The sequence below is a fragment of the Rhea pennata genome, chromosome 1, assembly GCF_028389875.1.
Source record: "Rhea pennata isolate bPtePen1 chromosome 1, bPtePen1.pri, whole genome shotgun sequence".
NCBI lineage: Eukaryota > Metazoa > Chordata > Aves > Rheiformes > Rheidae > Rhea > Rhea pennata.
In genome coordinates this window covers 147,912,994-147,925,585 of record NC_084663.1, presented here as the reverse complement: position 1 = coordinate 147,925,585, position 12,592 = coordinate 147,912,994, and the positions used below count along the sequence as shown (strand labels likewise).

Genomic DNA, 12,592 nt, shown 5'->3' with positions numbered 1-12,592 from the left:
AATATGTAAATTTTAAAAGTATAAGTAACCACATTGGAAGGATCAAGCACTACCTTTCTCACTTTTTTTATAGCTCTCACAGAAAATGAAAGAGACAGCCAATCACCATTAAAGAATCCTTTGCTGTCAACTTCAAGACCATTAGTTATTGGAAAATCAAATGGTATGTCTGAAAAGGTTCTCTAATGCATGTGCATACGAGCTATCCAACTTTCCATTTGTTATCTCTATTCGTTTATTTCCACTTCCTGGGTTTTATTTTGAAATAGATTTATTGCAGTAGGCTTAAAAATAATAAATACTGTATCAATAAATAATAATACAATTAGTAGTAATTATCAATAATAAAACTAATGTTTTGTCTGTTCCACACAAGGGGACGCAGTAGATTACCAAAAGCAATTGAAGCAGATGCTTAGAGATCTAGCCAAAGAAAAAGATGCTAAAACTGAAAAGGAGTTGCCAAAAATGAGCCAGGTATGTATACCAGGGGCTGAAGTCAATTTCTAAAGAAGTGGAAAGATCAAAATATCACATCAAAAATGATGTGACTAAATGCAACTGTTTAGCTTTTCTTTTTTGTTTTGGATGTGTAACTTAAGCCTAAACTAAGATTCAGTCTTTTAAATATCTAGGATTGGGCTGTTATGAAGGTATGTTCACAAGCTTTCTGCTGTTTTTTTAGAGATGCCCCCTGCTCAGACTGGCTAGTGAATAGAAAGAATTTCATGGCATAACAGATTGTTCAGGATGGAAAAAAGCCCTCCTCCTAAGCACAGAACATTCCTGTAACCTTAGAAAATGCATGTTGCTGTTACACCTTTCAGGACCTGTTTTCCACTCAATCAGTAACTTCCTTCCCAGCCCAGCATGGGACCTGGGACTTGTCCCAGCTTAGCCAAAGGCTGACTAGAACTGTGCAGGTTAGACAGCTGAAGGCTGTTTTACCGTCTCCTTCCTAAAGCCAGTAGAGCCCCATGGTGTATTTCCTGTCTTTGTAGTATATATATATGTATATATGGATATGCAAAGGACAGTGAGAATATACCCAGAATCCTTTTTGTCCTCCTGCTGCTAAGTAAGTTTTTAAAGGGGTGACACCTGCCTAATCTTTCAACGCAGCAGTCTCATAAAACCATCATTCAGCTGAACCTCGAGATCCCTTCCAAACCAAATTACTATTATTTGTATGAAAATCTAAGGCTCACAGATTTCCTAACAGGATGTATAAACATTGTCTTGGAGCCTGGTAGACGTGTGATGGATGAACGAGTAAGGGAAGGTGAGAAGGGACTGGGCTGGGAAGAGGTCTGAATGTTATTAAAAGGAGTTGGGAGGAGATGGAGAAAAAGCTTGCAGGCCTTTAGGTGGCCATTTCTGTCATAATTTATTCTGAGTAACAGCCATCCTAGTCTTCTACCAGTAATGGATTGTATCCTCTCACTTGCCCTTTGTTCATTTGTGTGGTCCTAATTTCTTGTTCTAGTTAAGGCAGCAATACTTTCTTTACTGTTCCTCTTTAGATTTGCAGTAACAAGGTTTGCTGCAATCAGTGGTCAAAATACTTTTTCTAGCTGTTTTGGTTTTTGCTTTAAAGCAGGTAAGTTATAAATGAGCATTACTGTACATAGCACTCTGCATTCCTTTGCAGCACTGTGCCCTCTCCTGACTCAGTATTACTGTTTTTTTGTGGCTGTTCAGTAGCTTGATTTTACAGTTTTTCATGCTTTCCAGAGGGAATTCATTCAATTCTGCAAAACCTTGTACAGCATGTTCCATGAAGATCCAGAGGAGAATGATTTGTATCAAGCCATTGCCACTGTGACCACACTATTACTTCAGATCGGAGAAGTAGGACAAAGGAGCATCAGCCTGGGGAGCGGATCAGATGAATTTACTGAGGACTTGCAACCTGAGGCCTCTGCTTCAGACCAGGATGCTGTTTTTACTGACACTGTGAAGACCCCTCAGAAAGACTCTCAGTCTTCACCTGTGACTGAAGGGGACTGGACTGTCTCTTTTGAACATATTTTGGCATCCCTCTTGACTGAACAGTCGTTAGTTAATTTCTTTGAAAAACCCTTAGAACTGAAGCCAAAACTTGAGAACGCAAAACTAAATCAATATAGTCTCAAAACAAATGGAATGAGCTGCCAGTCACGAGGTGAACATACAAAACTAAACACTCAGTAGTAGCAAACCTGTCAGAAAACAAAATGCACTGAAATTATGCCAAAGCACATATCGTAAAAGGCTTTCAGTTAGCAGTGTACTTTTGATGATTTGTTGGTCTGTGGTTTTTCAGTTAAGAGCTTTAAAAGCTAAAGGGTATGTAAATTGTTTTGTGCCATTGATTATGTTCTTGTTTTGAATGTAAAAGGAAACATCCGGCTGCAGCGTGAAGATGCTGCAGCCCTCTTCCGTACTGGGAGAGCAGAGGCTGGCTCCATTTCTTTTTTTTTTTTTTTTTTTCCTTTTCTTTTTTTTTTTTTTTTTTTTTTTTTTTTAGCAGGGGAAAACACTTCTCAGCTACCGTCTGCAGTTTGTTTGGGTTGCCTTTTTTGCACTAATACTGAAAACTTGTTTCAATGCTGGTAATTGAAACTATTTTAATATATTTGACCGTATCCCAATTTGTATGTCTTGCTGAAATGTTAAGTGTACATGGACTGTGCTTCTGATGTTGGTCTGTGAAAACATGCACTTTTCAATAAACCCTTTTTGTACTAGACTTGCATTGACAGTATCTGTTGATTGACAAAAGGTAACTGCCCTTGTCTCTACTTCACTAAAACAATTCTCTGAGCTAGTGCATTCCCCGTTTAATTCACCAGTCCAAATCTTTTCATGTAGTACACACACTTACCTGTACTGATTCTATCTAGAAGGCCAGATCTAGAGAAGTTTACTTTAGCTGCAGAAGAGGACAGCTATGAAGTACTGATCTAATTTATCAGCACTAGACCATCTTCTGCAAACCTGGCTTTAACTTAAAATCCCAGTGTAATGGCTCTTAATTCCCACAGGAACAAAAGGTGGGACTTTGCCACCTACATGAAAAGCACTTGCACCTCCTCCTCATCCCACTCACCGGTAACAGTAGTCTAAAGGATCTGTAACTGAAAAAAATATTCCACTATGTGCAAGCCCCCCAAAAAGCAAGACAGTTTAAGAGCTCACCACCTGTTCAGCTCAATACTTCATGGAACAAGAGCTTGGAGACTCTGGTCAGCAAGAAACCTTAGTCAAAATAAACATTGTTTTTACAGTTTTATTGTAATGAAAATCAAGTTTAATTTTCATCCACATTGACTGTCTGTAGACCTACAAAAAAAAAAAAAAAAAAAGATATTATCTATTACTAGGACAAATCCATTTTTATATATACGTGTGCAAAGCTTCACAGTGAAGTGCACCTTCAATTTGAAAGCTAGTTTGTGGCGTTACTTCTGAGAGAACATAGTAGTCAGGCAAGTGTTTCACCAAATATTAACACACAAAACTTCATGTTAAATCAGTTTTGCAAGTATTTTTCAGCTGACAAGCAGAAAGCCTTAACCTGCTTGAGCTTGTGGCATCAGAGGATGTACTTTATACAGGAAAACATGAACCTTAAATCCGCTAACGATTATAATCAGTGTTTCTCACTCTTTCAAAATTTATGTGTAAAGCTTCACTAAATTCTGCATTTAGCTTTTAATGCTGTTGAAGCAAGCTAGCAACCCTCTTTCTTTATAGCAGAGCTAGATAAGCCAGCAGTAAGACCCCCTCAACATGCTTTTCACCTGAATTTTGTACTGCAGGAGGAGCAGTATGACTGCACTATTTTTTCAGAAAAGCGTGGAGCATGGAAGAAGAAAGACTGAACACAAACTTACCTTTGAAGGTTGTGACTGGTACATAGGTAACCAGAGTATACAGCTTGTTTGGTGAATCTTCATCCTCATTGCGTTTTCTGGACAAACGCACACGGATACGGTAAGGGACATTCCTACAATGAAGATATTTATATAGCTTAATTTTCAACAAAATAGGTATGGAAACACTTCAGTCCACCGCAGGAAAGAAAGTAAATGCTCTTTGCTCCATGGTTACTAACGCCACAAATTCTTAAGCTTCATGATATACTTGCACAAAGACATGATGAGTCTAGTCCTTACTTGTCTGAGCATCGTAATGAGAGAGAGTTGTACTGTTTGCCTTAGATAAGCATCTAGCACCTCTTCTGCTAGAAAGTGAGCAGGTAAGAGTAAACTAAGCCCTAAATAAAATGAGGGCTCATAATCCAGCCGGAGTGTCAAAGGTGGAAGTGCACAAGTAGCCCACCACCGATCCTAGGAAAATGCTATGAAAAGAATGAAGATGATCAGCAAGCAGCTGTTAGTAATGCGCATTTTCTGCTTGAGTGAAAAATACTGAGCAAACAACAAAAAAACTCATGTGCAAGCCTGATGCCCCTGTCAGAGCTGTAATGCCCAAGCTGTATGCCAGAAGTCACTGGAATTCAAGTCAGCATTAGAGCAGTAGAACTACTAATTTATGGTCGTACAGTCTATCAACATTTCTTCCTTATGAAGCCAGTGGAACAACTAAATTACATAAAAAGTTTTGTTCTTACAAGCAAGTCATAGCATAGTTTCCTCCCCTTAGAGTGCCCAAAATGAGCCGACTGAGGGAAGGTACAAAACAATCTGTCTACACGAATTTTAAGGAATCTTCCCACCTCAAATAAGCTTAGGACTTAGGGGAACTCCTGCTTCAAGTACTCTGTTCTGTAAAGTAAGAGCAAGGAGGAACTTCTTTCTCAACACTCTCAGAGCATGCCTATTAAATTAGACCCAGCACAAAGCATTTCTCTGATCACAGTAATTAAGACATGGAAACTTGTTTCAATTCTCCCCCTTCCTTGGGAGAGTTGAAGGCATTTTTACTACCTTGCTTACAGCACTGATCATCACCACCACACTAGTTAACATTCTGATCTTTGCCTCCCCCTGCCATTCGGGGGGAAGATGGTGCAGGTAAACTCACTTACACTGGAAACACAGGTGCGGCGATTCCCCGCTCCACAGAACATACTTCTATACATTAATGTCAGGGTGAAACTCCTTGCTAGCAGCCTCACTAGTAAACTCTACAGATAACAGTGTATCCGGCTCAGTTACCCCATTCATTGTATTTGAAATGAAACAGCTTAACAGGAATAACAGAGAACCCCCATCCAGTACACCTAATAACTAGTCGTGTCTTCCCACTCCATTAAGAAGTGACTGGCCAAAGCACACAGCTACAGGTCAGTATGGCTAGACTTGGGCATCTAATCCTTAGAAGACATGCGCTTAAAGTGAGGTCTGTTCATGGGCAACCATTTACAATATTTCTACCAATTTACTTTTTATTACAGTTTAAGAGGTCCCACTCTTCACAGTCAACACCCTTCAGGGCATCTTCAGACGCGTGATTTGGCATTTAAGTTTTCTCTCTGCCCCCAAACTGCTTATCATTTGTACTTTCAACACAAGCTTAATGGTCAATGGTCATTACTTTCAGTACAAGCTTAAAACATACTTCGACATCTTGAGTAGCATTTGTCAGTTAGCATGCTTAGATAGGTAACTCTCACACACATTACACAAATCCCAAGTACCTAGCCTGGGACGTTAGGTGTCACTAAAAAGCCAGGCTCCTAAGGACTGGCTGCTCCAACAGTGAACACTACACTACCCCAGCAGTTTTGTGGCCAGACCCTCATCCCCTCCTTCCTTTTGTTTCTTCTTATCAGAGGAAGTGGAGAGATCACCTGATTCCAGAGTCTACTGGAGCTTTACTACAAGTTCAGGCAGCTCCACAGAACACAAAGGAAAAGTTAGCTTTGCTACCTGAATGGATTTCAATAGCCCCTGCCCTGATTCTACCCACTCATGCGTGCTGTAAGAGAGGAAACACATGCAAAGAAAACGCAAATACAATAGGGATGCAGTTTTCTACCCCTCCAGATCGTGCACCTGTGTATTCAGAGGTGCAGGATCCTTTCCATTCCAGTAAGGAAAGTCGCAGCAATGTACCTTATTCCTTTAGCCCAGACTGCTTTGTTCAATCTGGTGTCGATGCGAACATCAGGAGTACCCATCTCCTTCATAGCAAACTTTCGTATCTCTTTGAGAGCACGTGGTGCTCGTTTCTTGAAGCCCCTAGAACAAACACAAAGAGCAATTCTTTAACTTCAAGAAACCCCCAGCACTGGACACTTGTTGCAGCGTTCAACTAATGTCACTCTCTAAAGATACAGTCCAAGAAATTTCAATCATTGTCCAACAGCCTTAGCTGCATCATAGTGTGACCAGACTTCTACTCTAGTAAATACCCATCGGCCTTAAAGTCTGTCCCTAACAGGAACCACATACAATTATGTGGAGTAATTTCAGCAAAAATTTGTAACTCCAGGATCTCTCCGGGCTTAGGACTGTTCTTCTAGAATCCTGACATCAAAGGCTTCTTGCCAGTACCACTGAAGAGACGTGAGCTTTCGCAGATACTCTGAGTAGGCAAGCGCCTACGAGAAACAGTGCAACAATGGCAATGCAAACCTGAAGGAACTACGTCAGTATTACAGTATACGGCGAAAGAAAAAAACTGGTCCTGTTAGAAGTAACAGTTTCGGCTGCATAATATTTGATAGGTACTTTGTGTGCATTATCAGGATTGTGTTAATACCACCACGGAAGCTGTTCTTTTTTGAGTACCGCTAGGTTTGTGTTACTGATAGATTTTGCATGACCACGCGTTTAGACTAAAAGCCACAGCTGCCCTGAGTGCCTTGCTGTACGTATTATACTCACACTGCAGCATGCTATTAGTTTCAGGTCTGAGGTCCCACAGCAGATTATATTTAGTCTGTATGCTATTTTTGATATTTAGTGCTAGAAATCAATGGGGGGTAGGGGAGGAGGGAAGTGATCACAAGTGACAGAAGCATTAAACAAAAATTATTTCATCCCTTATGCCCAAATACAGGAGAGAACCCTAAAACAGGAATATCAGCATTAAGATTAAAATGAACTGCCACAGTCAATCAACAGACAAAGCCAGAACATCTCCTTTCTATTCAAGTCTTTCCTATCTTTACCCATGGTTTTAAAGTAGCCTGTTTCATCTTTTTTGCTCTCTTGTAAGTTAATTTCAGCAATTCAGGTTAATTGTTTTGCTTTGGACATAGCTTTCCTCCATGTGACTGTAGCCATACACATTTAACGAGCATCGAAGACACACAACAGTTTCACAAGCCCTCTCCAATACTTCACTGCTACAGGCTTCTCTGAGGTTCAACACTTTGTCAGATACAAAGTTACTGTTATCTACACAGCACTGACCAATAAATAGTGCTTTAGTCAAATCATATCCCAATTTACACCCCATGATTCAGCAATACGCACAGAACCAAGTACTTGATTACAATATTTAGTTTCTAAAAATTAAATACAGTAGACTAAATTTTAGCTTCAGATGGGAAAAAATTAGGACTTAGGCAGAGAGGTAAATAGCTCTAATGTCAAACTCAATCCAAAGAAACTCATGAAGGAAACAAGCTTGTTCCTGAAAGCCATTTGCTTGTACAGCTCTGCGCAGGTGCAGGGCTGGCCCTTGGGGACACAGCTGCAGGACAGAGGACTAAAACACTGCACATCAGAATCAGCACCAGCGGGGACTGTCATTCACTACAGTCCAAAACCTACTGAACCCATTTCAAGATGCCACTTTACATAATGCTAATTTCACTGAAGTAAGACCAGAACTTACACTCCATGGATCCGTTTGTGGATGTTAATCGTATATTCCCTAGTTACCACCTCGTTGATGGCAGACCGTCCCTTCTTCTTCTCACCACCTTTCTTTGCAGGAGCCATTTGAGCAACGCTGAAAAAGCAGTGCGTGCACATGTCAAATGTAAATCCAACTTCCTGCGGCTTTTCCCAAGCCACCCCTCCTCCCACCTTCCTTTGCTCACAAAAGTCACACAAACCCCCCACACGCAAACTATTCCGAGATTAAATCATCACCTGGGTCACACCGCCTGCAGATTTTAAGCAGCTACTCCTCAGCATTACGAACGCTGCACTCCCACCTCCTCCCAGCAGCGGGAAGCGCATGTGACACTCCCCAACCACGTCCCCAGGCTCCCGGCCAGCCCCAAGCGCCCCAACACCCCCTCTCCTGCGCCGACATCTCCCTCTCCCAGGGGCCACCCGGGGGGTCTGCTGGGCCCCCCCTGGAGCGCGAATGAGGGTGCTGCAGCGGCGAGACGCCTTCCTGGGCCCGAGGCGCCTGCGGTCCCTTCCGCCGCCGAGGCGCGGGCGGCGCCCCCAGCCCTCAGCGCAGGCCGGGGCGCGGGGGGGGGGAGAGGTGGGTCTGAGCCCCACCGAGCGCGGCCCCGCCGACCCCGGGAGCAGACAGGCGGTGCCCGGCGCGCAGGCCCGCCCGCGGCGGGGTCCGCGCGGCCGATGGAGGCCGATGGAGGCGGATTGGGGCAGTCGCTGCCGCCGCCGCCGCCACTCACCCTGCCGGGCGCCGGCCGGAAAGGAGCGCGCAAGGGCTTGTGGGCGAGGGGAGCCCTTCCGGGTTGCCGCGGGAGGGGTCACTGCGCCTGCGCAAACGCTCCCGTCTCCTCCTCCCGCTCCGTGGATGCGCGGCGGGGTCGCCTCGCGATGACGCGCATGCGCAGGGCTCTCGCTGGGCGCGGGCGGAGCTACGGGAGCCGAGGAGGCGGCGGCGATGGCGGCGGCGGCGGGCCGGGCCGGGCGAGGCGGGAGCCGGGCCGCCTCCTCCCCGTGTTGCCGTTCTCGTGGGACTCGCTGGGGAGCGGATTCACAGCACTGCGGTCTCGAGGGAAGGCGCCCGCTCCCAGCTTGGCCGCAGCGCCCGGGAGCCGCTTGCTGTCCCGTAGGGGGTCCTCTGGGCTGCGCCTTGCGCTGCCCGGCGGGTTGTGCATCCAGCAGGCAGACTGTCTCAGGAACAGCAGCAGCAAAGCTGAAGGGAGGGAAAAATTTAAGTATTCCAACGTCGGGCAGTAGTCTGCAACAGCCGCCCTGTCTGGCTGACTCCCTAGAAAAATAAGCGGTGCTGGGAAACAGCCAGCCAGATCTCAGCTACAGTAAACTGCACGGCTCTGTGAAAGAGTGCTGGCATCCACGCAGGGATCCACGCGTGCAGCAGGGAACAAGTGCAGCAATCCGAAACAGGAATGAGTGCACAGAGGAGAAATGAGACAGAGCGTGAAAAAATAGATAGTGACCTAAATCTTGTCTCGCAAGTGTTTTGTGCCTTTTCAAACAATATAAACCGCCTTACTGGGAGACAACCCCCTGCACTCTACAGCTTCTTGCAGTTAACTACTTGGAGTAGTGCTGCTTTTAGAAAGATAAGTGTTTGCTCTAGGGTTGAGCTTGGTTTGGGCATACTCACTGGAAATTAGGACCGATGTGGGTGCATTGTAATTGTCCCTGACAGTAAAACAAATTTTCAGCAATTTTCTCTTCCGATGACTTCCATCATAGTAATTGAGACCCATCAAGTGTTACTCCCACAGGTGTTTCCTCTGAGATGCTCACATTCCTTCATTACCTCTTGAACTTTTTAGCCTACAAACAGATAATGCATTCCCGTCCGCTTTTGCAGAATAAGTCCTTACAGGAGCAGATGATACTCATGAAGTTAGGCTTCCAACTTAGCTAACCAGCCTGCATTAGGCTTTGTCTATAGTTAACGAAAAGAGCCTCCTTCAGACATCAAGTGAAAGTGCCTGAGTTAGGGTTTAGCTCTCTTAAGTTTCAGCTGGTGGGGTCACTCTTGCTTCATTGAACGTAAGAACTTGGAGATAAGCAGGCTGACTCAGATAGCTAATACTGATGCCTAAAGTTGGAGGTAAGATTCTTAGAGACCTAATACTTCTTTCCCTCATCCTCCTTCAATACAATAAAATGAAGGGATTGTGCGGACTGAAATACCTGTGGAGCAACGAGTGCACCCAGCCTGCCTTGCTGCAGAAGCAGCGGGGTCACTTCGCTAGCAGGTTTTCTCCAGAAGGTTGTTAGCTTTTTCAGATGCTTTCACAGAACTCATGACAAGTGAATCTTTTTGCTGTTTTTTCTGAAAGTTTTACCATTTCCATCCTCCATCCCAATTCTCTCCATTGTTCCTCTGTCGCACAGAAACCAGAACTGAACCCATGGACCCCTGTGCCATGACCCTTGTTACAGCAGTGCGGGAAGGCCCCTCACCGGCCGGCTTTGTGCTCCGGTGTAGCTGCGAGATGCCCTAGGGGGCTCTGAGGGACATCCCCTTTGGACCTTGCTGTGGTGGATTGGGTTGTATCCACCCTGCTTCTCTGCTGGAGGTTGCTGCGCCTTCCTGCAAGAGTCAGCAGAGTGAAAGCGGACCTCTACCTTGGCAGCTCCATCTAGTAGTCAATTTAAATTTGATGTGAAAAAGAGCCTGCACAATGATGCCAAAGTGGGAACGAGACTGTAGCATGGCCATGTTAGCAACTCCAGCAGAAACGTATCACAAAGCAACTCAGGCCAGCGGTGTCTTAAACATCGAAGCTGTTGCTTAGTGGACATGGATCAGAGCCCTGGTATATGCTAGGTCAAACAATTCTTCAAGGTGCCTGTGGAGCCCAATGTTTTGTTCTAATCTAAAACTGGTTGGTTGGAAGTACAGGTCTGGTTTGTGGTCTTTAAAAACCTTAGGTGAACTAGCAAGGAATAAACTATCTTGGCTAACAGCTAAGGTAGCTTCTTAAACTATCATTGTTGTTCTCTATGTTATAACAAAGATCCCATAGAATAATACATGTTTTTGTTAACTTGGTGACAAACATCTTGCAAGGCTACAGCTAATATTAAAGATATAAAGTGAATGACATAGTTGAACAGCCAAAGGAAAATGTATGCAAGTCCTGCAGTAAAGCCTTGTGGCTATTTTATTTTATTCTACAAATAAAGACAACTGTCCATCATTAAATGGAAAAAAATAATAATTTGAATTGTATATAGCATGAAACAGTAGTTCCCTCCACAAAAACATTTCTAGTTCATTAGTTTATTACAAAATATCCACTCACAAAAAAGCACAAGCACCATCTTTATACTTGTGAAATGAGTTGATATTTCATATACAAAATAATTTCCACATAATTCCATATAATTTTATTTTATATAGAAATAGGTCATTATTACAACAGCTGTACAATACACTACTTTTTATTTAATAATTACATAAAATCTTTCTTAGAAACATATCAACAGAAAACATACAAAAAAAGCGAAAAGTGCATTTCTTTTTTTCCCCCCAAAGGAAAATTCAATCCTAAATGTTATAATGAAAGAGATATGTAATAGTCTGCAGCATCCCGAGTCAATGGGCCAAAACACAGTGCATATTCCTCAGAGACTTGCTGTGTGGGTGACTCACTCAGTTTGAAGAAGGATCCATGTCGTATTATTGGAGATTTGCGTGATTGTGCTTATAATTTGAGTTCTCCTTTGCCATTGCAATTCACATAGAAAACAGTTCAGTGGTTTTTTTGTTTGTTTTTAGTCATGATGAACATGTAGGGTAAGCTGCATAATACTGTTCAGTTTCTAAATCAAGGGTTATAAACTGTAGAGTATCTTCACCAGTGACGGGGATTTACTCTCCACTGGATGTGCTAATTTGGCCACAAGAATAAGGAAACTTCTCTTTACAGAAAGTGCCTAGGTTTTGTCCTCTGTGCAGTTGTGCAAAATAATAACAATAATCATAATAAAAATAATCTTTTGTTCTCTCCTCAATAGACCTTTGATGCAGTGCTTTTAATACACAAATGAAGAACTGAAACAGTGAAGGCCAAGTACCTCATGTGTCTATGCACAGTCTTTTGGAAATGCCAGGTCACTTTTAGAGTGACATGCGAAGATTGATCTCCTTCTCCTGTGCACCCCTCGATGACGGAGTTTGCACAGGATAGTGTTCCTTTTTGTTCTGCTCTGACAGTATATACCGTACTCACGAGACAGTGCAAACTGAATGCAGCGTGCCTTGAATGAGTGCTGTCTGTGGCAGTCTGCACTCTGTGCCCTACTTCTGTCATGGAGCTTTGAAACAAATGCTTGTGCAAAAGCCAGAACAGTAAGTACAGAGTCATTCTCTTCTGCCCCGTGTGCCCGTTGGTTAAAGCTAATCGTGCATTGAATGTGCTGGTGGGACTCTTATCGCAGTGGCTGTGGTAAATTTGATGATTCTGATAAGCTATTGCTTCTTCTTGATGTTAGTTGCTGCTGCTGCTGCTGCTGCTGTGTCTGGTGATACCCCCCCATATTTCCTTGCTGTGGCGAGTAGGGTGGCAGGAGCAAAGAATCGGGTTGCTCACTGTGCAAAGAACTTGCTGTTTGCACCTACAGACAAAATAAAATTCATTGTGTGGTTTGATTCTGTCACAGATCAAAGCTCTTCGTCCTCAGTGTACAGGACACTTAAAAATATTGCCAGCTCGCTTGCTGTTATTTCTGAGGCTGTGTGTTTGGCATGGGGCTAGCTTACCTAGTACTAAAGG

At 43.6% G+C, this 12,592-nt stretch overlaps 3 protein-coding genes across 6 annotated transcripts in view; 1 reads left to right on the top strand and 2 right to left on the bottom strand.

The window, feature by feature from the left end:
• The window catches only part of TBC1D8 (TBC1 domain family member 8), a 50,550-nt gene extending 47,819 nt beyond the window's left edge, over nucleotides 1-2,731 (top strand). For all 3 annotated transcript variants that reach the window (XM_062601605.1, XM_062601606.1, XM_062601604.1), the window contains exons 18-20: nucleotides 74-163; nucleotides 377-477; nucleotides 1,735-2,731. In XM_062601605.1, coding sequence (XP_062457589.1) covers nucleotides 74-163; nucleotides 377-477; nucleotides 1,735-2,193 — 650 coding nt within the window. In that variant the 3' untranslated portion in view covers nucleotides 2,194-2,731. The remainder of the gene's footprint in view (nucleotides 1-73; nucleotides 164-376; nucleotides 478-1,734) is intronic.
• Nucleotides 2,732-3,257: 526 nt separating this feature from the next.
• RPL31 (ribosomal protein L31) lies at nucleotides 3,258-8,642 on the bottom strand. 2 transcript variants are annotated; one of them, XM_062601608.1, is made up of 5 exons: nucleotides 8,555-8,642; nucleotides 7,798-7,914; nucleotides 6,066-6,191; nucleotides 3,879-3,991; nucleotides 3,258-3,324 (listed from the first exon to the last, which is right to left on the bottom strand). In XM_062601608.1, the coding sequence occupies exons 2-5, from the start codon at nucleotides 7,902-7,904 to the stop codon at nucleotides 3,293-3,295; spliced, it is 378 nt and encodes a 125-aa protein (XP_062457592.1). In that variant the 5' UTR covers nucleotides 7,905-7,914; nucleotides 8,555-8,642; the 3' UTR covers nucleotides 3,258-3,292. The 2 variants fall into 2 exon arrangements, with proteins under 2 accessions (XP_062457592.1, XP_062457591.1); XM_062601607.1 differs by lacking the exon at nucleotides 8,555-8,642 and having other exon boundaries at nucleotides 7,798-7,937.
• A 2,400-nt stretch (nucleotides 8,643-11,042) lies between these two features.
• The window catches only part of NPAS2 (neuronal PAS domain protein 2), a 101,947-nt gene continuing 100,397 nt past the window's right edge, over nucleotides 11,043-12,592 (bottom strand). The window contains exon 21 of the mRNA XM_062575123.1: nucleotides 11,043-12,434. Within this exon, the coding sequence (XP_062431107.1) occupies nucleotides 12,249-12,434 (186 nt within the window). The 3' untranslated portion in view covers nucleotides 11,043-12,248. The remainder of the gene's footprint in view (nucleotides 12,435-12,592) is intronic.

Coding starts and splice junctions, on each gene's coding strand:
- RPL31 (XM_062601607.1), bottom strand. CDS start 7,937: ATGTGCACGCACTGCTTTTTCAGCGTTGCTCAAATGGCTCCTGCAAAG. Junction 6,192..7,797: donor CACAAACGGATCCATGGAGT/GTAAGTTCTGGT, acceptor TGTTTGTTCTAG/GGGCTTCAAGAAACGAGCAC. Junction 3,992..6,065: donor GTCTGGGCTAAAGGAATAAG/GTACATTGCTGC, acceptor TCTTCATTGTAG/GAATGTCCCTTACCGTATCC.